Genomic DNA, 24,944 nt, shown 5'->3' with positions numbered 1-24,944 from the left:
CCAGGGCTTGCTCGCTCTGTTCGAAGATACTTTGCGCGTGAGAAATGGCAGTGACGCAAGACACCATCGACTCTCCCTGATGGGTACCTTCAACCACTCGACATTCCCGCGGAACCATTATTTCGGTTTGGTTTGGACTTGGCCATTTTCCTCTTTCTATCTCTGGGAACAGGTGGACCACTGTGGCCACGGATTACGCCACGCGATACGCCATCAGCTGCGCATTTCCTACAAACAGAGCCACAGATGCCGCCAATTTTCTTCTATGCAACGTGATTTTATTACATGGAGCTCCGCGACAACTTCTCACTGATCGTGGCCGTACATTCCGCTCAAAAGTTATCGCGGACATTCTGCAATCATGTGCCACGAGGCACAAGCTGTCCACGTCATACAATCCGCAAACAATTGGCCTCACGGAGCGTCTCAATCGCACTCTCACTAACATGCTCGCGAAATACGTCTCTTTAGACCACACTGACTAGGGCCTGGCTCTACCGTTTGTCACATTTGCTTGTAATTTCACGCGCCATGACACAGCCGGTTATTCCCCATTTTTCCTTCTGTTCGGCCGAGAACCAGCACTGCCTCTCGACAGAACCCTCCCTGTTCACGCAGCACCGACGAGTGAATATGCACTTGGCGCCATCGCCCGCTATGCCCACGCAAGGAAAATTGCCTGTGGCCTCCTTCTGAAAACTCAAGAGAGTTAAAGGCGCTTGTACAACCGGTGACACCGAGACGTGCACTTCTCGCGTGGTGCTTTGGTGCTTGTATGGTCTGCTTCGCGTCAGGTCGGCCTGTTATAAAAACTGCTATGTCATTACACAGGCCCACACCATGACTCCCGTCACCTACGAGATCCCCCCTGACGCCCCATCTGCTTCCCAGTCCAGTGATACCATGCCCGTTACATGACTGAAACAGTATCACCCTCCCAGTGATGACATTTACACGCTCTGGGACGTCGCTTCTGCTGCCGGCGAATTATGCTACACGCGTGTGGTATTTGATTGTTTCACGAGGCGCGTGGGTACCATCTCTCGAGAAAAGAGGAGGTAGAATGAACTGAGCCCGCGCTGTGAATCTAACTGGTCAGCGCTGCCCGCTGTTGTAAATATAACCTGTAAATAGTTGCTCGTCTATGTGACTCATCCTTCCCGTAGCAACATTTACTATATTACGAAGGGAAGTGGCCTGGCATTTGGGGCTCGAGCTGGTTGTGCGAGGACAAAGAACATACCGGTGAAAACATTCAGAACAAGGTGGATCATATGTCGGCTGCAGAAAAAATCCGGAGACCAGACAGCGCATCCTTGTAGAATGCGAAAGTATTCACCCAGTGAGAGTCGTAGGTAACGTGGACCTTTTAGAAGTGCTTGGATTTCATGTGGACCCAACCGGTCAGCAGTCGATCTAAGCATGATTCGTTTGCAGTATTGGTGGGTAAAATTAGCAGGGAGGAATCTTCTGCGACAAGGTCCACTACAGGTATAGGGAGCTGTACAATGCATATGAAGAGGTTTCCAGGAAGAGAAAGCAGAATAAAGCGACGTATAGAGACATGCTAGGAAGAAAAGCTTCTTTAGCACACCAGGAGAAATAGTTGTGTTGTTTCGCTGTTTTGTTTGTTTGTTTGTTTGTTTGTTTATTGGTTTCTTTCCAATACAAGGAAAAAGCGAAGGGAGAGCTAAAGGCTACTAGCCTGACGAGGCCCTCCCTCCGCATACAGTTTCGACAACATTACAAAAGAGATTTGAGAAAAACAGCACACACATTTGTAGTTACACTCTACACAGTTCTATGTCATAGAGGATCTAGTTCATATCACTGCACACAAATATATAAAACAGATTTCTTGTTATAGATGTGACAGAACGGGAAAAAAAAAACATATGAACGCAAATGCAAAATGTCAATCATCGTAGCGAACATATGAAAAAAGAGAAAAAAGGCGACATCCAACACACAGTAAAAGAGCACTGTTTTACAGACAAACGCTACATATGGTTTTAAATGAGATGTCACTGGTAGCGAATTTCTTTCTCGATAACCATTGTTTTGAATGTTTTTTTCTTAATCGATTTGTTGAGGTCGACATCATCTGGAAGTTTATTTAGAAGCACCGGAATTTGGTAATTTAAATGTTGTTTTCCATAATTCGTGCGTGTTCGAGGCTTTCTGCGCTCTTGCCTTCGAAGGGCGAGCGTGTGTGTTTCAGCGGGATTGCTAAATGCGTGTAGTTTATGTTTTTGTACATACTGCAATAACTTGAAGCAATAAATTTCATCAGCTCTTAGCAGAGAATACTTTACAAACAGTATTCAGGGAGTATATTTATTCAGGGAGTAGGGAGTAACAGTATATTGTCACGTGGTAGTGACGGTGAAGAAAGAAGCAATAACACAGTAGCAATACTGTGAACGAGAAAACTAACTTTTATTGGGCGAACCTGTGCCCACAAAAACAGGCTACACTTATAGCACAACGATAGCGGCGAACACGGTCGGCGATCGTCGAAAATCTGATCAGCGGGTCAAGCGCGTCGGCTTTTATAGATCAGTCGTCGAATGTTCCAGATTACCTGATGGGACCCGCGTGTCTTCCACAAAGTTCTACACCATTCATGTCACGCGATGAAATCTGATAACACAAGGTTCGGCGACAACAGACACGCGGATAGAAGCATCGATAACTTTCCAGAAACTTCGGATACATGCAAGCGCGTCCCGCGCTGCGCGATAAGATTTGTTAGGCGGTGAAACCTGGTCGCCCGATAAATATAAATACACGTGTCAATACCCCCCTCTTAAAAAGCATCGTCCCGATGCTGCAAAGAGAGCGAAACACAAAGGGACACCTATTAAACATAAGTAACAAAACAACGAAAAGAAATAAAGTCCAAAGGTCAGTTACGCGAAGTCCCAAAGTTCGTCAACGCTGGTGGTACGGCTTGAGCCGCACAACGTGGACAATTTCAGGTCGTGAGCGGCGCCGCTGTGACAGCGAAATGCCGTCTGGCACGACCTCGTAGTCCAGTGCACCAATACGTCGGATGATCTTGTACGGTCCAAAATAGCGACGCAAAAGCTTCTCGCTCAGTCCTCGTCGGCGTATAGGGGTCCATACCCAAACACGGTCGCCGGGCTGGTACTCGACGAAGCGTCGTCGGAGATTGTAGTGTCGGCTATCGGTCCTCTGCTGGTTCTTGATTCGCAGGCGGGCGAGCTGTCGGGCTTCTTCGGCGCGCTGGAGATAGGTAGCGACGTCAAGATTCTCTTCGTCCGTTACGTGCGGCAGCATGGCGTCGAGCGTCGTCGTCGGGTTCCTGCCGTAAACCAACTTGAACGGCGTGATCTGTGTTGTTTCTTGCACCGCCGTGTTATAAGCGAATGTTACGTACGGCAGGACGGCATCCCAGGTCTTGTGTTCGACGTCGACGTACATCGCTAGCATGTCGGCGAGGGTCTTATTCAGCCGCTCCGTAAGACCATTCGTCTGCGGGTGGTAAGCCGTTGTCCTCCTGTGCCTTGTCTGACTGTATTTCAGAATGGCTTGGGTGAGCTCCGCTGTAAAGGCCGTTCCTCGGTCGGTGATGAGGACTTCTGGGGCGCCATGTCGCAGCAGGATGTTTTCGATAAAGAATTTCGCCACTTCGGCTGCGCTACCTTTCGGCAGTGCTTTTGTTTCAGCGAAGCGGGTGAGGTAGTCCGTAGCCACGACGATCCACTTATTTCTGGTTATTGACGTCGGAAAGGGTCCCAGCAAGTCCATCCCGATCTGCTGGAATGGTCGGCAAGGAGGCTCGATTGGCTGTAGTAATCCGGCTGGCCTTGTCGGCGGTGTCTTGCGTCGCTGACAGTCTCGGCATGTTCTGACATAACGGGCGACGTCGGCGGTCAGGCGCGGCCAATAATACTTTTCTTGTATCCTTGATAGTGTCCGGGAAAATCCGAGGTGTCCAGCGGTCGGATCGTCATGTAGGGCATGCAATACTTCTGGACGAAGTCCTGACGGGACAACAAGAAGGTAATTGGCGCGGACTGGCGAGAAGTTCTTCTTCACGAGTAGACTGTCTTGAAGCGTGAAGGAAGATAATCCGCGCTTAAATGCCCTGGGGACAACGTCGGTGTGCCCTTCCAAATAATCGACGAGGCCTTTAAGTTCCGGGTCCGCTCGTTGTTGTTCGGCGAAGTCTTCCGCGCTTATTATTCCAAGGAAGGCGTCGTCATCCTCGTCATCTTGCGGCGGCGGGTCAATGGGGGCGCGGGATAGGCAATCGGCATCTGAGTGTTTTCGTCCGGACTTGTATGTTACGGTGATGTCGTATTCTTGTAGTCTGAGGCTCCACCGTGCCAGCCGTCCTGAGGGATCCTTTAAATTCGCTAGCCAACACAAGGCGTGATGGTCGCTGACGACTTTGAATGGCCTGCCATATAGGTAAGGGCGAAATTTCGCTGTAGCCCAAACGATGGCGAGGCATTCCTTTTCGGTTGTAGAATAATTGCCTTCCGCTTTTGACAACGACCGGCTAGCGTAAGCTATCACGTGTTCATGTCCATCTTTTCTCTGGACCAGGACGGCGCCGAGGCCTAGGCTACTGGCGTCAGTGTGGATTTCGGTATCGGCGTGTTCGTCGAAGTGCGCAAGTACGGGCGGCGACTGCATGCGTCGTTTGAGTTCTTGAAATGCCTCGGCCTGCGGCGTTTCCCACTTGAACTCGACGTCGCATTTAGTTAGCTGCGTCAGCGGCTCAGCGATGCGTGAAAAGTCCTTGACAAAGCGCCTATAGTAGGCACACATGCCAAGGAATCTGCGCACTGCCTTCTTGTCGATTGGCTGCGGGAACTTTGCGATGGCAGCTGTCTTCTGCGGGTCGGGGCGTACTCCAGATTTGCTGATGACATGGCCTAGGAATAGAAGCTCATCGTAAGCGAAATGACACTTTTCCGGCTTCAGGGTGAGCCCTGATGACTTGATGGCCTCTAATACTGTCGCAAGCCGCTTAAGGTGATCGTCGAAATTTCCGGCGAAGACGACGACGTCATCCAAGTAAACAAGACAGGTCTGCCACTTCAATCCTGCTAAAACCGTGTCCATCACGCGCTGGAACGTTGCAGGCGCCGAGCACAGTCCAAACGGCATAACCTTGAATTCATAGAGGCCGTCTGGCGTGATGAAGGCGGTCTTTTCGCGATCCCTTTCGTCGACTTCTATTTGCCAGTAGCCAGACTTGAGGTCCATCGATGAGAAGTATTTAGCGTTGCAGAGCCGATCTAATGCGTCGTCTATCCGTGGGAGGGGGTATACGTCTTTCTTCGTGATTTTGTTCAGTCGACGATAATCGACGCAGAAACGTAGGGTTCCGTCCTTTTTCTTCACTAAAACAACTGGAGACGCCCACGGGCTTTTCGACGGCTGGATGATGTCGTCGCGCAGCATTTCGTCGACTTGTTGTCTTATAGCTTCGCGTTCTCGCGTCGAAACTCGGTAAGGGCTCTGGCGTAGTGGTCGAGCGCTCTCTTCGGTGATTATGCGATGCTTTGCGACTGGTGTTTGTCGAATCCTTGATGACGTCGAAAAGCAGTCTTTGTATCGTCGAAGCAGACTTCTGAGCTGTTGCTGCTTAATCACGGGGAGACTTGGATTTATGTTGACGTCTGGCTCGGGAACTACAGTCGTCGGGGTAGATGCGACAGAATCCGAGAGGACGAAGGCATCGCTGGTTTCCTGTATTTCCTCGATGAATGCGATCGTCGTGCCCTTGTTGATGTGCTTGAACTCCTGGCTGAAGTTTGTCAGCAACACTCTCGTGTTTCCTCCGTGCAGTCGAGCGATCCCTCTTGCGACGCAAATTTCACGGTCGAGTAGTAGACGTTGGTCGCCTTCGATGACGCCTTCTACGTCAGCGGGTGTTTCGGTGCCGACCGAAATAACGATGCTGGAGCGAGGCGGGATGCTCACTTGATCTTCGAGCACACTCAAGGCGTGGTGGCTACAAGGGCGCTCCGATGGTATCGCTTGATCTTCCGACAGCGTTATTGACTGCGACTTCAGGTCGATGATAGCGCCGTGTTGGTTCAGGAAGTCCATGCCGAGAATGACGTCTCGTGAACACTGTTGCAGGATAACGAAGGTGGCAGGGTAAGTCCGGTCATGAATGGTAATTCTTGCCGTGCAGATTCCAGTCGGCGTAATGAGGTGCCCTCCAGCGGTCCGAATTTGGGGGCCCTCCCATGCAGTCTTAACCTTCTTCAACTGGGCGGCGATGCGTCCACTCATTACAGAGTAATCGGCCCCTGTGTCGACTAAGGCAGTGACTGCGTGGCCGTCGAGAAGCACGTCAAGGTCGGTGGTTCTTTGTCTGGCGTTGCAGTTAGGTCGTGGCGTCGGATCACGGCTGCGTCGTGTTGAACTGAAGCTGGAACGTCGCTTCGTCAAGTCGTCTTTCGTCGGTGTAGTCTTGGCTTCCTGACTTCGTCGGGACGGCGGCGTGTCGTCATTAGGTCGTCGAGACGGTTTCTTCGTCGTCTTCGTCGGCGGCGGAGGATCTTCGTCAATTCGACGAACAGCAACCGCACCTCCATCGGTTGCTGCTTTTAGTTTTCCGGATATGGGCTCGCAGAGCGGCCCCGGGCTGGGCCGGTGTATGGTCGGTGCTGCGGCGACAGGTAGCGGCCTGGTGACGGCGAACGGGACGGTCGTCGAGGGCTCCACTGAGTAGCGGCGAGGTAATCGGCGATGTCACGAGGGCGTTCACCTTCCCTCGGGCGCTGTGCGTTCACGGCGAAGCCTCGCAATCCCAGGTCGCGGTATGGGCATCGGCGGTACACGTGCCCGGCTTCGCCGCAGTGGTAGCAGAGCGGGCGGTGGTCGGGGGCGCGCCAAATGTCCGTCTTCCTCGCGTAGGTGCGCTGGGCGACGGGTGGGCGTGCTGGCGGCGGCGGCGGTGGACGACGGAATTGCGGCGTTACAGGGACCTGGCGTTGTCGCGGAGGGGGAGCTTCACGGCGTGCGATGGCGGCGTAAGTCATCGCTTCTGGCTGGGGCTGCGGTAATTGTGGTTGCACCTCAGGAACTCCTAGCGATCGGTGCACCTCTTCTTTCACGACGTCGGCGATCGAGGCCACTTGAGGCTGCGACGATGGCAAGACCTTGCGCAGTTCTTCGCGCACGATGGCCCTGATGGTCTCGCATAAATCGTCCGTGGCCAGTGATTGAATTCCGGAGTAGCTTGTTGGCTTGGTGCGTCGGTCAAATTGCCGGTTCCGCAATTCCAGTGTCTTCTCGATGCTCGTCGCCTCACGAAGAAACTCGTCGACGGTCTTCGGTGGACTTCTTACCATACCGGCGAAAAGTTCCTCCTTTACGCCACGCATCAGTAGACGTACTTTCTTCTCCTCGGACATTTCTGGGTCAGCGTGGCGGAACAGACGGCTCATTTCCTCAGTGAAAATCGCGATCGTCTCATTCGGCAGCTGCGCTCTTGTCTCCAGTAGAGCTTGGGCTCGCTCTTTTCGCACGACGCTTTGAAATGTTTTCAGGAAGCCGCTTCGGAAGAGGTCCCACGTCGTCAAGGTGGCTTCTCGATTCTCGAACCACGTCTTGGCGGCGTCCTCCAATGCGAAATAGACATGTCGTAGCTTGTCGTCGCTTGCCCAGTTGTTAAACGTAGCGACCCTCTCATACGTTTCCAGCCAGGTTTCCGGGTCCTCAAATGTGGAACCGCGGAACGTCGGTGGTTCCCTGGGCTGCTGCAGGACGATGGGGGACGCTGGGGCTGCCATTGCGGTTGCCTTGGCCACAATCTTCTCGGTCTTCTCAGGTAGAAGTCCGTGTTCCGGGGGCAGTTGTTGAAGACGGCGGCTTGCTCGGTGGTCCGGGATTACGTTGGTGTTCTGTTCGCGGTCTGGGCTGGGATCACGGCTTGTCGGGGGCGTCCTGTACATGGACGAAAAGCACCTCCACCAGATGTCACGTGGTAGTGACGGTGAAGAAAGAAGCAATAACACAGTAGCAATACTGTGAACGAGAAAACTAACTTTTATTGGGCGAACCTGTGCCCACAAAAACAGGCTACACTTATAGCACAACGATAGCGGCGAACACGGTCGGCGATCGTCGAAAATCTGATCAGCGGGTCAAGCGCGTCGGCTTTTATAGATCAGTCGTCGAATGTTCCAGATTACCTGATGGGACCCGCGTGTCTTCCACAAAGTTCTACACCATTCATGTCACGCGATGAAATCTGATAACACAAGGTTCGGCGACAACAGACACGCGGATAGAAGCATCGATAACTTTCCAGAAACTTCGGATACATGCAAGCGCGTCCCGCGCTGCGCGATAAGATTTGTTAGGCGGTGAAACCTGGTCGCCCGATAAATATAAATACACGTGTCAATATTTTGCTACGGCATGTCGTCTGCTACTGTGCGTACGTGCGGCAAGCCTCGCCTGATACCCGCAGTGTATGTTTGATTGCCCTACGGGGCCCGAGCACCAGTTTTTATTGTGATAAAAAACTACACGCACACTCCAGGTGCATTTCTGCCGTCGCAGACGGCGTCGTCGCGACGTTCCGTATAAAGTCCAAGGCCGATAACATCGTTGCCGCTCTCCGTATGCTGCATGTGCGAGTCAAAGCGTGTGAGGTTTAGCCGAAAATGGCGCCTCAACTTCGCGCATCCAAACTGAAGCGTTGCGTTAAAATTACGTATTGCAGCAGATTTGACGCTCACCTTCTAAACAGTCCTCCTATGTTGGCAATACTTTCCTAGAAGCGAGAGGCATCTGGTGATCAACGGGGCATGTCACTCAAAACTTATGAAAAACGGGATGGTTTCCGGATGCATACGCATGACAGTCGTGAAATATTGTCGTCATAACGTGAGCATTAGTGTGTTACAGTGTTGGAGGAAGGCTGGGTTCAAGGACACGGTCATTCTGCAGCTTGCAGGTAAAATCCTGCGGAAGTTCAAACCCTCCATATGCGACTTACAGCAGCGCATTAGTACGGATGAAAGAAGTGAGAACGTAGGGGTAATGCCAGAAGTTTATTCTCGCTCACGCAGATTTTGAAAAAGTGGGGCCTATGCATGGCGTCAGCTTTCTGTTTTCAGCGCTTACTAAAGTGGGTAACGTGGGAGCATCTGTCCAAAGAGAGAGAGAGAGAAGAAATAGTAATGAGACAGGCTGTAACTGAGTGCCGCGTGTGTCCCCGTTCTTTTTCTTTGTCCTGTGTCGGCAGCACTGCCTTCATGTAATTTGGAAAGCCACCAACTCGCCTAATCGGCCTTTCTCCACAAAATCTACTACCCACTTCGTATAGCTAGCTGTCAACCAATTTACTATCGCAATCGATGCTTCGTGTTTCAGGCGAAACTTCGACTATTTTGTAATCCATTGCAATCGGCTGAGTGTTTTATGGCACGGAAGTACAACAAACTGCCTGAAGTGGCAAGCAAGTAGTTAGAGAATAAAAGCTTTTTCTATAGACGTGTAATTTGTTTGAATATTTTACACCAACCTGCATGCATAACCTGTGCCTAAACGCTACCCATCTCACTATGCCCGATGATTACTTTCTACTGACTTCTATTTACGAATAAGACCCTGCACAATATATTTCTTACCACTTGATATTGAATTAGTCATGCTGCATTCAAATATGTTTTTTCTCTGAAGGTATTAGCGAATATTTCTACTTGGAAATGTTTTAAATTTTAGGCTATGGCCAACGGTACGAACAATGTAAATATGCATCAGTTAGTGCTAATTCATGTGTTATCGATGTGTTCGTGCTTGGTGTACTTGGTGTACCTGGTGTACTTGGTGTACAGCAGGTTACCTTTAATCTGCAACCTAATTGAAGTTGCCTTATTAGTTGTCTCAATGGCGTTTATAAAATTTGGATATCATGTTATTATTAAAGTATTTGCATTGTTACACTAGCTTTTTACATTGAATCGTGAAATGTCGAAAGAAAAGCACCAGCCGTAATATGTGATAAAGTGCTACCTTTCGCAGCGATGGCTGAGCTTAATGGTTAAAATTGCGGAGAATTGGAAATTATTTTTCACTTTATTCCGCATGGAACTCGTAGAAGTGGCTTCATTATTGCGCGACTAGTGAAATGCGTCTGACGAGTCTGTGCGGAGGAACCAGTACCCCGTACCATGCAGCCGTGACGCAAGGCACTTAATTTACCACGAAGAACTATTCTTAACTTAAAGCAGCTAACGAAGTATTTCTCATTCATGTCTTCATGCAGAGAGGTGCCGGTGGATATATATGTTCTTCTTGTACACAACGAATACCCCAACATTGAAGACAAAAATTGCACAATGGTGCCACCAAGTTTACTAACCGCAGATCTCCTGATGCACCTTAGAAATGGCACTGTCTACGGCGTCCGCATGGTAAGCAGTGACACTTTGTGTTTTCTTTCTGCGTCTTGCGCAATTACGATGTTATGTTTTATATTCGACATGTAAGGTGATAGAGACTAAAATAAATATGAAAGGGTAGTTCATCCGGTACTAATTGCAAAGGAGCAGCCAAAATGGTGAACAGGCATCAGTAGTAACGTTTCAGGAGCAGAAGCTTAACAGGAAAGCGGCAATGGCTAGGTAGCACTTGAGTTTGATGACTTGTACAGTGTCTTCTCCAGCAAAACTTGAATGCTTTTCAAATGTGAAATGATGCTTTTCTATATTTGATATTGAAGTGAAGAGAAGATGACAAACATATGCATAATGGGAAGCCAAATTTTCGGTGAAGCATGCGATAACACTGCGCTTGTAGGCAGATATTAGGTGTCAAAAACTCTTTCACGATTTGTATTCTGTGATGGAACCCATGGCAGATGCACCTGTTGGCTCGGGGACCTGTAACGCACCCTTGAATCGCTGCTGTCACACGTGGAACCCAAAGAGGTCCGAAGCAGAAGGGCAAGAACAAATGTTTTTGTATAAAAAGAAAGATGTCTCCCTGGACTTCTTTTCAAAATAGGACTGTTAAAAATTATCTGTGCCAGTCGCGCAAACGCGCTAGTGCCACTGCTCGCGCGTACATCGTTGTCGTCTTTTTTCGCATCTGGCTCCATTGTGCAAAAAACTATCATGATCAGCAATGGCTCGAGCGTCGTCATCTTCCGAAGCTGGCTGCGTTGCCACTCACTGTTCCAGTTTAGAATTTCACTTCTCTTCTATCGGCTTAATGGGAAGGCCGCGTTTAGGGTGGTCTAAGCCATTGCTCAAAAGGGTATGAGCCATTCATTGTCTTACGTGACGGACACATTTATTAACAGACGTTATCAGCCAATGTGCGTGCGTACCTATAGTCACGACGACCACAGAACAGGACAGTAAACATGTTAGTACCTTTCTCCAACTTTGTAGGTCACCTCTGTGTATAGTGCGTTAAACAGCTGCGCTGGTCATCCACCTTCACAAAGTTTGATGGCACTCAATTTTCTGGGTTGTTTTTGCGTAGTACGTTGGTCGCATAGGTTGGCCATTGCGGTAACCCATGAACATGACAAGCAAGCTATTTCCTTCAGTGCGCATGTGCGCACTCATTCTGTCACACCTTCCCTCTCCCCTTATCTTTTCTTTATATTTCCGAGCGTGATTAAACCCGGGGTTCTTCAGCTGGAACGACTGTCTCGTTCACTACGGGAGGGGCGTTGCCTCCACCCGTCAACCATCGCAACAGTGGCGACGAGAACCCCCCCGGATACGCAACAGCAACCGGGCACCAGCCACAACACGAAGACGCCCTTAAGCCCAGCCGCTACCATGGCCCTCAAGCTTCCGGATTTCATAGAGGACACAGATAAGTGGAACGCATACCTCGTAAAAGTCGACGCTTACTTTGAAGCAAACGAGGTTACAGACGACAGCAAGAAGTGAGCCTTGTTGGTTGCGGCGTTAGGATCTAGGACCTTGGAAATTCTTTGCGGTAGAGTAGCACCTAGAAAACCGAGCTCGCTAAGCTATGAAGAAGTTGTTTTAAACTTGAATGAGCACTATGATCCATCTCCTAACGAGATATCGGAAAGTTTCAAGTTCTTTCATCGAAGCCAACAAGAAGGAGAGTCTATGCAGGCGTTTATCGTAGCAATTCGTCGAATAGCCCATAACTGCAATTTCTCTTCGATGTTGCAGCGAATGCTGAGGGATCGCATCGTTTGCGGAGTGCGGTTGAAAAACTTGCAGAAACAGCTACTAGTGAAGAAGGATTTGACTCTCGCAGAAGCCGAAGCACTTGCTCTAGCAGCAGAAAGCGCAGAGCTAGGTTCGCAACAGATAAGCAGTCAAGGTGACGCCATCGATGGGCTCCACTTTCAGCGGAAAGGGGAACCCGCAATATCAAGAAATGAACCGAGTATGACAGTGCAACAATGTAGATACTTTGGCAGACAAGGGCATCAAGCCATTGCGTGCTCGCTGCGAAGGCGCCGGTGTTACAAATGCGGGCGAGAAGGTCACTTGGCGAGAGTATGCTCGCGAACTGTTTCCGCCCAACGAACCTTGGCGATAACCGAATGTTCAGCTGAAATTGCAGACAGCGGCAGTAATGCATTGCAAATATGGTCAGTAAAAAGTGGTGAATGTCTGGTTCCGCCCATACAGAAACTTGTCACGTGGAATGTAATTCCGCTGAAAATGATAACTGACACCGGTTCGCCTGTCTGCGTGGTGCCTAAAGCAATATACGAAGCTCATCGTCATAAGTGGCCACCGTTTTGTGAGGCTGCGCTAACCCTTTCGTGTTACCTTGGAAAGCTACCAGTGCTGGGCGTTCTGCAAATGCAAGCTTCCTATCAGTCTGCGACAGTTGACTGCAATCTCGAAGTGTTGAACTGCGAAGGCCCTAGCCTTTGTGGCCGTGACTTAGTGCAGAAACTCGAAATAAAAGGGGCGCCGCTTCTTCAGATCACGTCGCAGTCAACCGAAGTGAAGCTGGAGAGCAAAGGAGCAGCACCCGTGATGCAGCAGTGCGCTGACCTCTTCACGGAGGGCTTGGGACTCATCAAGGGGCCACCCGCACGGCTGCATATAAAGGATGGAGGAACACCAAGGTTCTGCAAGGCAAGAAATGTTCCGTTCGCTCTGTTAGACAAGGTCTCCGCCGAGTTAGACCGACTCGTGGCCGCCGGCATTATCTCGCCTGTTTCCTATGCAAAATGGGCCACCCCACTGGTTCCCGTATTGAAAAGGGATGGGACAGTTCGCATCTGTGGAGATTTTAAAGTAACACTGAACCAAGTTTATGGAATGAAAAGGTATCCTCTACCTGTAGTAGACGACATTTTCGTTACGCTTCGCGGGGGACAGCAGTTCAGCATCTTGGATTTACGCGATGCCTACAAGCAAATTCTTCTAGACGAAGATTTGCGTAAATTAGCTGTTATAAATACACACAAGGGCCTCTTCTGCTATAATCGACTGCCATTTGGGATCGCGTCTGCACCTGCGATTTTTCAAAGAACGATTGAATACGTTCTGCAAGGTCTTCCAGGGGTTCAAGCGTACTTAGATGATGTCTTAATAGCAGATGCGAAGGATCAGCCAAATAAGAATCTGCAAGCAGTTCTGCAGCGTTTCAGGGAATACGGCATCAAGCTTCGGGCGGACAAGTGCCAACTAGGCGAATCGTCCGTTACGTATCTAGGACATAGAATTGATGCCGCAGGGCTGCACCCGTCAGAAAAGAACATTGAGGCAATTAAGCTGGCTCCGACTCCTAGAAACGTTACGGAGCTTCGGTCATTTTTGGGCATGCTCACTTTTTATATCAAATTCTTGCCTAATCTGTCCACGCTCCTCAGCCCCTTATACCGACTTCTAGAAAAGAAATCGATATGGTCTTAGGAAGGGCCTGAGGATGAGGCATTCCGGAAGGCTAAAGCCGTTTTGTGTTCCGCTCCGGTGCTGACTCACTTCGACTCCGCAAAAGAGCTATTTTTGGAGGCTGATGCGTCACGCTACAGCGTGGTAGCGGCTTTATTCCATCGCATTGCAGGACAGTATCAGCCCCTAAGATTCCGATCTCGGACGCTCACTGCCGCAGAAAAGAATTACTCGCAGATCGAGCCTGAGGCATTAGCTCTCGTCTACGGTGTCACGAGGCTCGGAGATTATCTGCTGGGCAGGCAATTCACACTAATAACTGACCACCAGCCATTGTTGGGTCTCCTAAGAGCGGACAGGCAAACGCCGGTTATGGCCGCTGCCCGCATTCAGCGATGGGCAATCATATTCGGGGCCTACCGATATCGATTGCAACATAAGCCTGGAAAATTCATGTGCAATGCCGATGTTCTGAGCCGCCTGCCTCAACCGTCACAGGGCGAGGCGGACCAGGAGGATGAGGCCCAAATTGTACTGACCTTGGACCAGTGGGATCAGCCTGCCGTGCCCTTAAAGGAACTCAATGCACTCGCCGTCGCTGATGAGGTACTCTCACAGGTACGCAAGTACACACGGGAAGGTTGGCCACGCAGTTTTGACATGGAAACGAAAGAGATGGCAGAGTTCTACAAAAAACGGCATGAGCCGTCTGTTTCTGAAGAAGTGCTCTACTGGCGTCATCGTCTTGTAGTGCCGACAAAGGCGCGAGGGAAAGTGCTAAAGCTACTACATGCAGCCCACCAAGGCGTGTCCGCTATGAAGGCTAAAGCCAGGTCTTTATTTTGGTGGCCCGGCTTAGACCACGACATCGAGCGCATTGCAGCGACCTGCCACCACTGCGTGCAAACGTTACCGATGCCTCAGGCTAAAGAACCAGTAAGTTGGCCCGATATGCGCGAAAGCTGGTCGCGCTTGCATATCGACTATGCGGGACCAATCAAAGGGAAAATGATTCTGGTAGTCGTCGACTCACACACAAAGTGGATTGAGGTGGTTCCCATGTCGCAGGCTAACGCTCACAGCACCATTAATGCCCTCAGGACAATATTTAGCCGTTTCGGTATACCGCGAACGGTCCTGTCAGACAACGGGACGCCATTCACAGCTTGGGAGTACGAGCAGTTTATGAAGCGAAATGGAATAGTACATATTCGGGCACCCCCCCCCCCCCCCCCTATCACCCCCACAGTAATGGCCTAGCCGAGCGAGCCGTGCGCACCGTCAAAGAAGGCTTGAAGAAGATAGGAAGCAGTTGCATCATAACGTCGTTGGTCCGGCTGTTGTGCAATTATCGAAACGCACCACACCAAGGAGGCCCTTCTCCTTCAGAGATGCTGTTAGGTTACCGGTTGCGCACAAGACTGGACATGTCTTTTCCTCCCAGAGCCTGCCCTCCTAAAGCTGTGAATGACTCAAGCTGGAACTTTGCACCGGGAGATTATGTGTACGTGTGAAATTATGGCGTCGGCGATAAGTGGGCCCCAGGCACTGTGGAAGCTACTTCCGGCGCTCTCCTCCTGGATGTTAGGACTGCGGAAGGGCTTGTCCGCCGCCACTTGGATCAAGTTCGTAAGCGGACCACAGATGATACCCCAGCAGCCGTCGACCTGTCGAGGCTTCCTACAACGGGTTCCCCGGTATTAAAGGAACCAAGGACCTCTGAAACACCTGAAAAAATACCAGAAGCGCAACCTTCAGGAGCTACGTCGCTCCACACGATCAAAGAAACCTGTCGTGCGTTTTGATTACTAAGGGTGAAGAAATGCGGTAACCCATGAACATGACAAGCAAGCTATTTCCTTCAGTGCGCATGTGCGCACTCTTTCTGTCACACCTTCCCTCTCCCCTTATCTTTTCTTTATATTTCCGAGCGTGATTAAACCCGGGGTTCTTCAGCTGGAACGACTGTCTCGTTCACTACGGGAGGGGCGTTGCCTCCACCCGTCAACCATCGCAACAGCCATGAAGAAGCAAACTTCATTTCCCGCAACAAAATACGTGTGATATTTTTGGGAAAAGATTTCGAGTTTCTCTCACGAATGAGTGGTTGACTATTCTGTCACAAGTGATAGTGACGATCAAAAGACGCCTTAGATACCAGGTAACAACTTATATCTTGCCTTCTGTAATTCAGGACTCCATCAGAGCAAGCTACAAAAATAAAGGAGAATTAAACTGAGAAGTGAGGCACGCTACGACATCTTGTCTACTGGCATCGAAATCCCGAATGCACTAAATGTGGCCTACGGAGTGTTACAAAATTCCACTATATTATTGTCTCAACTCGGTGAAGTAAATATTAACCGGCTTTCTATAGTTAACCCAAACAGGTGAATGATGTTGCCGACAAGGCTTTAAGTGAGTTGTACAGAATAAAAATTCCAACGATTCTTACAATGGTAAGGCTTGATCTCAAACCGGAGCGCAATTTAACAAAATTTATTTTCGAAGCCTGTAATTTAATCTACAGAAACCTCTCTAGGAAAGTTGACGTCAATCGGAGCCTTCTTTGACGCGTTTTTACTCCTTACGTCAACGGCAATTTTTGTTGCCATGTGTGGATCACGCCTACGCTGACGGATTTTCTCGTAATGCGGCTTGCTATACCTTCTGATTAAGGCAAATATGTTGCCATGTGTGCGCCGGACATATTCTTTTCAACATACTGGTTGACTCGTAAATCCAACTTACTGTAGTTAACTCTGATAATGAGCGTTAACGTGGCTAGCTGTCGGCATGACTACGATGCTGCTGTGGTCATAGGTGGAGTTGCACTCTCAATGCCATACTGATGTTTGTGTTCTCATGCATGCATTCTTCCTTAAATGTCCCCGTATAATCGCACTGTTTGGGTGAAGGCGCGCAGCTGTATGTTGCTTTGGCGATGTTCTGTGAAGCAACACTGAAAAAAAAACTGCAGAGATAAATTAATACGTCGGAGCGGACAAGCGGATATTAAAACGTGCGCATGTCTATCCTACACTGTGGCAGTCGCAACCCAACATTTCCTTACAGCAGCATGGTGTTGTTCGCAATATGAATGTTTCCTGTAAGGTAAAGAAAAATGGCGATGAATGAAAGAACAACTTACCGGTGGTTACAACCGAACTCATCTCTTTCGCATAGCGTGTGCACATACTCTGCAAAGGGTGCATACGGAAACCGATATTCTTCCAGCTGAATTTCTGGGCATTTTTCGCGTATGTTGAATATGTGACCCTTTCGATCAAATTTTGAAGCCTTACTTCTTTTCTTGTGCTACTTTCCAACCAGATGCGAGCAACTATTCGCGCTCCCTTACCTCCAATCATGCAAGTGTATTCCGAAAGCACCCTTGACCCGTCCTCGCTAAATAAACCAGTACGTTATGGCTGAGACGCATTCTATGCGTGTTTGCTCGATGGCGATCGCCAGAAGCCCCGCGCGAAATTTTCAATTCATCAAAAGAATTTAAGCTTATTCGAACATTATTAGTGTAAGCATTTATGCGGACTTCACCTTCATCTGTACAAAGTTATCATCAATAATCGGCTTATGTTAGTTTCTGCGTCGGCGCCATTTTTCCTTCTTGGAATGAAACGTCATCTCTTCCATGATCTTTGAACCGACCGTAGCCTTTCGGGTGAAGTATGCACCAGTAGAGCACGTCGTCTTCGAGGAGCTTGAACAGTTTGAGCTGTTTCCGTAGCTTGGCATTGGGTGGAGATCAAACACTGCTAAGGCTATTGATAATACCTTGGCAATAAGAATCGGTGCGCTGGTCAGCGGAAAGCACTGAAGGGCGGTTTGATGGAGTCAAGGAGGAAATCGATGTAGTAGATGATGCGTCCTCCATGCGGCCAATTTGACAAGGGGATGTGATGTTCTCCGACGATGGTGGTGATGGGCATCGTGAAAGAGCATCGGCATCTTGGTGCTTCCTTCCGGACTTGTATATGACGTCGAAATCGTGTGCTTGCACTCGGAGTATCCAGCGGCAAGGCGTCCAGACAAGTTTTTGTCGACAACCAACATAGGGCATGGTGGTCGGTTACAACCGTGAAATGTCGACCGTGCAGGTATGGACGAAATTTCTGAATGGACCATATGACAGCCAAGCACTCTTGCTCGCTTAACGAGTACTTCTTTTCCGCAGAAGTGAGAATGCAGCTGGTATATGCAGTAACCCTTTCGCAAAATTCATGGTCGCGCTGCAGCAGTACAGCACCAATTTCTTGACCACTAGCGTCAGTATGCAGTAATATGGGCGCCTTGTCGTCACAATGACAAAACCAGGTGGGGATGTGAGTGCGCTTGAGTTCTTGGAACGCGGCTGCACACTGATTAGTTCAATCGAAGTAATTGTAACTAGCAAGGAGCTTGTGGAGGGATGAGGCAATGCTGGCGAAGTACCGTATAAAACATCGAAAGTATGAGGAGAGTCCAAGGAAGCTGCGCAATTCTTTTGCACGAACTGGGCATGAAAAGTTGAGCACTGTGGAAATTTTGCCCGGATCGGGCTGGATGCCATCTTTGCGAACAAGATGGCCCAGGACTTTAATCTTTGCGCTAGCGAAACGGCACTTCCTCTTGTTTAGTTGAAGTCCGGCATTAGAAAGACATGTGAGCACTTCATCTAAGTGTTTCAGATGGTCAATGAAAGTCGAGGAAAACACGATGACGTTGTCGAGACAGCATAGACAAGTTTTCCACTTGAGGCCGCGAACACCACTGTCGATCATTCTTTCAAATGTGGCGGGAGCATTACATAGGCCGAAAGGCATTACGTTAAACTCGTAAATACCGTCCGGGGTAGAAAAGGCGGTCCTTTCTTTGTGCGCTTCGTGCATAGGAATTTGCCAATATCTCGAGCGAAGATCAAGGCTGGAAAAGTATTGCGGCCTTGCAAAGTATCAAGGACGTCATCGATACGGGGCATCGCATATACATCCTAACTGGTGATCTTGTTTAGCGCGTGGTTGTCAACACAAAATCGTACCGATCCATCCTTCTTCTGGACTAAAATGGCGGTTGATGACCAAGAGTCGCGTAGGGACGTATGACGTTTTTTTTTTCAGCGTATGGGTGACGTTTTCCTCGATTATTTTGGGTTCGGTCGAAGAGTCTCGGTAGGGACGACGGCGTGCTGCTGGCCATCCGTGTCGATAAGATGGGAGGCAATGAAGGTCTGTCCGAGTGACGAAGCATTATATCAAAAGAGGCCTGATGCTTCCTGAGCAATTGTTGTAACGCTTCACTCATAACAGCAGTAAGGTTAAAACTTATCACGGGAGCAAGGGCAGATGAAGCAGATTTACCCGGTTGAGCAAGAGCTTGTGAAGCGGCAAGAGGGAGCAGGGAAACTGGCTGTGTGTCCACATAACAGGTCACTGCAGAGCCTTGAGGTAGGAGGATTAGCTCAGTGGTCGGGTTTGAGGCTATGATTAATGCAGAACTTTCTTTGAACCCAACCAGGCAGGAAGCAAAGACAATCCCACGGTCAAGGCAGCAGCCGTAAAGAGTAATGACCACGTCGCCATTAGTAATGTCCGTAGAAGAGAGAGTCATGATTTGCTCGTGGCCGGGAGAGAGTACAGAATCGGCAGCAGCGAGAAAACGCAGTCATGGCTCATCGGAACTCCCACTACAATGAACTATCTCGGTCATATGGACTACACGATGACGGCAAGAGATCAAAGCGGACACTGATGAGAGGAAGTCCCAACCTAAATGTAGTTCATGAGCGCACGGGGAATAAAATGGCGAACTTAATGTAATGAAGGATACCATCAATAAAGACGCTTGCTGTATATTGGGCTGGTGCCCGAATGATTGCTCCATTAGACCTAATCAAGAATGATGCAACATAAGGCGTCTTCACTTTCCGCAGACGAGAGCACAGGTCCGCACGCATAACGGATATAGTAGATCCCGTGTCAATCAGAGCTTACAAACGCACACCCTCCGCAGACACCAATAACATGTTCAAAGGACGTGCCAAAGGATTTGGAGCGCTTCGTGGCGATGCAGTTTTCCCTCCAAGAACTGCACTGTTTAGTTTTCCGGTCGTTGGACATGGAGTTGGGAGACAGGCCGAAGTGGCGAAACAGAACGTCAGAGCCGTGATAGGGAGCGGCGTCTCGAGACACGTGTGTTGTGGGCGGTGTTGGAGAAGTCGGCCGGAGATGGAGATCGGCGAAGGGGAGGATTATCGTCTTAAGTGCAGTAGACGCGAGGAAGTGGCTCACCAAGTTCAAAGGCAGCATGACCACGACGTTCGTCTTGCTGGCGGCGTCGGCAAAACCCTGAGATATGTCCTCGAAAGCCGCAGTAATAGCAGATAGGCCTCGACCAACGCCAGGCAGAGTAGTAAGGCAGCCTGGGAGATCGGGCGACTAAACGGGCCAGGTGATTGTGAAGATGCGCAGGCGGTGTGATTGTAGACGGTGCGGTTGGCATTGAAGCGACCTGGGTGTAAGAAGCCGATTGTGAGCAAGGAGAAGCGTTGGCTTGGGCGGCGTTCTGCAGGGAGACCAATTCCTCCTTAATAATGCCGCGAAGGTCAGGAGAAGCAGGTTGGGCGTGAGCGCTGCTGCAAGGGGGTGGGCCATGTGCTTGCAGTTCCTGAATAATTATGGCTCGAATTAGAGACCGGAGCTCAATACTGTTTGCAACGAGGTTGTCGGAAGTGTCCGGTTGCAAGCGGATTGATTGCAGGGCGTCGAGGGGCTGACAGACGGAGACTACGTCCGACACCGTCGAAGGATTTTGAGCGACGAGTGCATTGAAGGCAGCAGATCCTATGCCCTTAAGAAGGTGTCGCACGCGGTCCGTTTCTGGCTTGGCAATGTCGATATGGCGCAAAGCGCGAGGATGTCCTCAATATACGAGATATACGATTCGCCACGAATCTGGACGCGCTCAGACAGCCTCTTTTTCGCATCTTTCGAACGGACCGTGGGTGTACCAAAATCCGCCGTAGCTGCTCCTTTAAAGACGACATATCACGGAAGTCTCTGTTGTGATTCAGGAACCATGTCTTGGCTACTTGAGAGACGTAAAATGGTACCTTCTTTAACTTCGATTTGTCGTTCCAGTTGTATTTGCTGACACGATAGTAGTTGTCGAACCAGTCTGCAACGTCCTCTCCAGGCAAGCCAGAGAACATTTCAGGATCGCGATACTGGTTGTTGGCAGGGCTGGGAGTGGGGGTGGATGGAAATTTAACCAAGCTGATGGATGCTGCGGGCTGGCCTTGCCACATGGCGGCCTCTTGGCGTAAGCGGCGTCTCGAACTTACCTCCAGGAGAGATCTTGAAGAAGAGTGAGGTCGAAGGGATCTTGAAGCGCCTCCACCACTTGAAATGTCATGGTCGAGAGCACGCTTTATTCCAAGAAGGGAAAATGGCGCTGACGGGATAACGAACACGTGCCGATGATTGATGATGACTTTTTACAGATGAAGATGAAGTCCGCATAAATGCATACGTCATAATAAATAGTTTTATACAAATAGGCACACTTTTGTCCAAGTAAAAGATATGTGTTAAGGTATCTAAGGACAGACTGTACACTTGAACATGGCAGTACCAATTACAGAGTTGTATCGGCCGCTTTGAGTGTACAAAGGATCAAATTCTTATTGATCTCTCACCTAAGTATTAAGACCCATTGCCTTTGTGCCAGCATATGTTAATTCTGTAAGCTTCCTTATTCAAGGGCCTTTAGTGGAGGCTTCTTTGGTCATCCTGTACCACGAGGCAGCCACAAAGCTACTTCCATACCGCATTTCTAAACATCTTTCATTGAACGAAAGCTTCTCTGAGATTTCTTAAGCCACCCCATTCGCTGAAGAATGACTGCTCGGGATTGCTCGACCACTAGACACTCGTCTGCGCACTGCAGTTCAGACGAATACCCTTTACAGAAAAGGAGCACACGTAAAACGCAGAAATGAGCAGAGCAATACCGCAGCAAGGGTGCAACTGCTGGCTGCCCCATTGAAACGATCCGGACACTCAGAGAGCATATGCGACGGGCATGTCAGAGAGCATGTGCATCGCGTGACGAGACTGTGCCTTTGAATGGTGATAATTACGCCTACTTCAATTTTCATTCCCTGTCGCTGCCGCACCCAGAACTATAACGACAGCAACACAACAAAAATAAAGTGATATGGCGTGCTTGTGTCACGTGATTGCCTTCGCGCACAGCTTTTCGCACGCAAGCGGCTCCAACTGCACTCCACTTCTTTTGATGTCACCGAGTCGCTCCTCTTCTACAGCGCTCCTGCTCCTGTTGGTACACTGGAATGCAGCTGTCCTTGCACTAACACTTTAAGGTCGTTTTTGATGGCTCTTTTTCGCCCAATAGAATAAGCCAGTGATTTCATCTGGCCGGCTTGATCACGAGAATAAAACGGCGCTGGCTTGTTTCGGCAGACGGTAGTGCCTCCGGCAAAAAAGCTCAAATTACCAGCAATCTTCGTATATCGCTTCCGGCACAGGAGTTCAGAGAAGGTGTAGAAGAGCAGCTGTGGATGCAACACTAAATGTATAGCACTCATGGTGGTGGTGGTAACCCCAATTGAGACGAACTAGTTTGCTGCCGCCTATTCTTGTCTTCCTGCCCTTTCTCCTTCAATGTGCAGGGCATCAGCCTTGGTATCCTTGCCAGGCACCACCAGGAATGGCCCCACACCTTGAAGTATGCTGTGTCCTCGGGCATGTCCGGCCGTTGGTATACGCCATGTGAACAGGGTAGCATATCCAGCCATGGTCCAACAGGCTACACCCTAGGCAACAAATGCGGATGGGCATGCGATAAACGGAACATTGCCTGGTATAATCAGATCACTTACATTGCCAAGGTGCGTAAAAGCAGTGTTTGTTTTCATGATGGTGAAATTCAGTATGTATGTATGTATGTATGTATGTATGTATGTATGTATGTATGTATGTATGTATGTATGTATGTATGTATGTATGTATGTATGTATGTATGTATGTATGTATGTATGTATGTATGTATGTATGTATGTATGTATGTATGTATGTATGTATGTATGTATGTATGTATGTATGTATGTATGTATGTATGTATGTATGTATGTATGTATGTATGTATGTATGTATGTATGTATGTGTGTGTGTGTGTGTGTGTGTGTATGTGTGTGTATGTATGTGTGTGTATGTATGTGTATGTATGTACGTATGTATGTATGTATGTGTGTATGTGTGTATGTATGTATGTATGTATGTATGTATGTATGTATGTATGTATGTATGTATGTATGTATGTATGTATGTATGTATGTATGTATGTATGTGTGTGTGTGTGTGTGTGTGTGTGTGTGTATGTATGTATGTATGTATGTATGCCTGTGTGTATGTATGTATGTATGTATGTATGTATGCCTGTGTGTGTGTGTGTATGCGTGTGTTTGTGTGTGTGTATGCGTGTGTTTGTGTATGTATGTATGTATGTATGTATGCGTGTGTTTGTGTATGTATGTATGTATGTATGTATGCCTGTGTGTGTGTGTGTGTGTGCATGACGCAGTAGTTCTGCGGAAATCCGCAAGGTGGAGAGAAGTAATATTTAAAGGGAAAGTCAGACATCCAGCCGCTCGTAGCAATCGCTACAAAGGTTAGCTCAGACGGTAGAGTGCCTGCTCTGGAAAGGCGGTGGGTTCGAGTCCCGGACCAGCAGGATGAAATTTTCTTGAAATCTGAAGCTTTCCTTTCGAAGAACCCGTATGGGTTTCCTTTGTAGCAATTGCTACGACCGGGTGGATGTCTGATTTTTCCTTTATTAATAAATGTATGCATGTAGTCATGCATGTAAGTATGCACATGCATATATACAGGGTGATTAGACTAACATGGGCCAAGTATAAAAGAAAGCAGATGCTACACGTTTCGAATTGCCGCGGTATTGCCCTGAGCCATATGAAGCTTGTCTTATATTTATCAGTCCGCCAAGCTGAGTAATAAAATAGATTGCTTAACTTTTTTTTACAAATAAAGGTCGTAAAGGTCTACGCGCCTACATCCAGTCATGATGACCAGGATGTCGAAAGCTTCTATGAAGACGTAGAATCGGCGATGGGTATAGTCAAAGCAAAATACATTATACTGATGGGCGACTTCAATGCTATGGTAGGCAAAAATTAGGCTGGAGACAAGTCAGTTGGGGAATATGGCATAGGGTATAGGCATAGCAGGGGAGAGTTATAAGTAGAATTTGCAGAACACGATAATTCGCGGACAATGAACACCTTTTTTCGCAAGCGGTATAATCGAAAGTGGACGTGGAGGAGCCCGAATGCCGAGACTAGAAATGAAATAAACTTAACACTCTGCGCTAAGCCTGGCTTCATACAATATGTGGACGTGTTCGGCAAGGTGCGCTGCAGTGACCATCGGATGTTAAGATCTCGAATTAGCCGAGACTTGTAGAAGGAACTGAAGAAACTGGTACATCAGAAGTCGATCAAATAGTTAGCGCTAAGAAAGAAAATGGAGGAATTCCAGATCAAGCTACAGAACAGCTATTCGGCTTTAATTCAGGAAGAGGACGTCAGTGTTGAAGCAGTGAAGAACAATCTTATGGGCATCGTTAAAGAGTGTGCAACAGAAGTCGGTGTTAACTCCGTTAGACAGGATACCAGTAAGCTGTCGCAGGGGACGAAAGATGCGATTATTGTATAAAAAACTCTAACTTTAAAGCTACCATAGCACTGGCCGAAATTTCGAAGTATATCAGCAAGCGTAAGATAGCGGACATAAGGAAGTATAATATGGATGGAATTGAGCATGCTCTCAGGAACGGAGGAAGCCTAAAAGCAGCTGAAGAATAAAGTGGGAATAGGCAAAAATCAGGTGCATGCATTAAGAGACAAAGCCGGTAATGTCATTACTAATGGGGATACAATAGTTGAAGTGGTTGAGGGGTTCTATAAAGATTTATACAGTACCAGTGGCAACCGCGACAAAAATGGAAGAGGGAGTAGTCTGGAGGAATTTGACATTCTACAAGTAACGC

At 48.7% G+C, this 24,944-nt stretch overlaps 1 protein-coding gene across 5 annotated transcripts in view; it reads left to right on the top strand.

Moving 5' to 3' along the window:
• Positions 1-24,944, top strand: part of LOC135917824 (uncharacterized) — a 205,080-nt gene that overhangs the window by 155,492 nt on the left and 24,644 nt on the right. For all 5 annotated transcript variants that reach the window (XM_065451423.2, XM_065451422.2, XM_065451425.2 and 2 more), the window contains 2 exons: positions 10,274-10,421; positions 22,549-22,767. In XM_065451423.2, the coding sequence (XP_065307495.1) occupies positions 10,274-10,421; positions 22,549-22,767 (367 nt within the window). The remainder of the gene's footprint in view (positions 1-10,273; positions 10,422-22,548; positions 22,768-24,944) is intronic.

This window comes from Dermacentor albipictus, chromosome 3, assembly GCF_038994185.2.
Source record: "Dermacentor albipictus isolate Rhodes 1998 colony chromosome 3, USDA_Dalb.pri_finalv2, whole genome shotgun sequence".
Lineage (NCBI taxonomy): Eukaryota > Metazoa > Arthropoda > Arachnida > Ixodida > Ixodidae > Dermacentor > Dermacentor albipictus.
The sequence above is the reverse complement of the archived record's forward strand: the minus strand, read 5'-3'. Positions and strand labels throughout refer to the sequence as shown.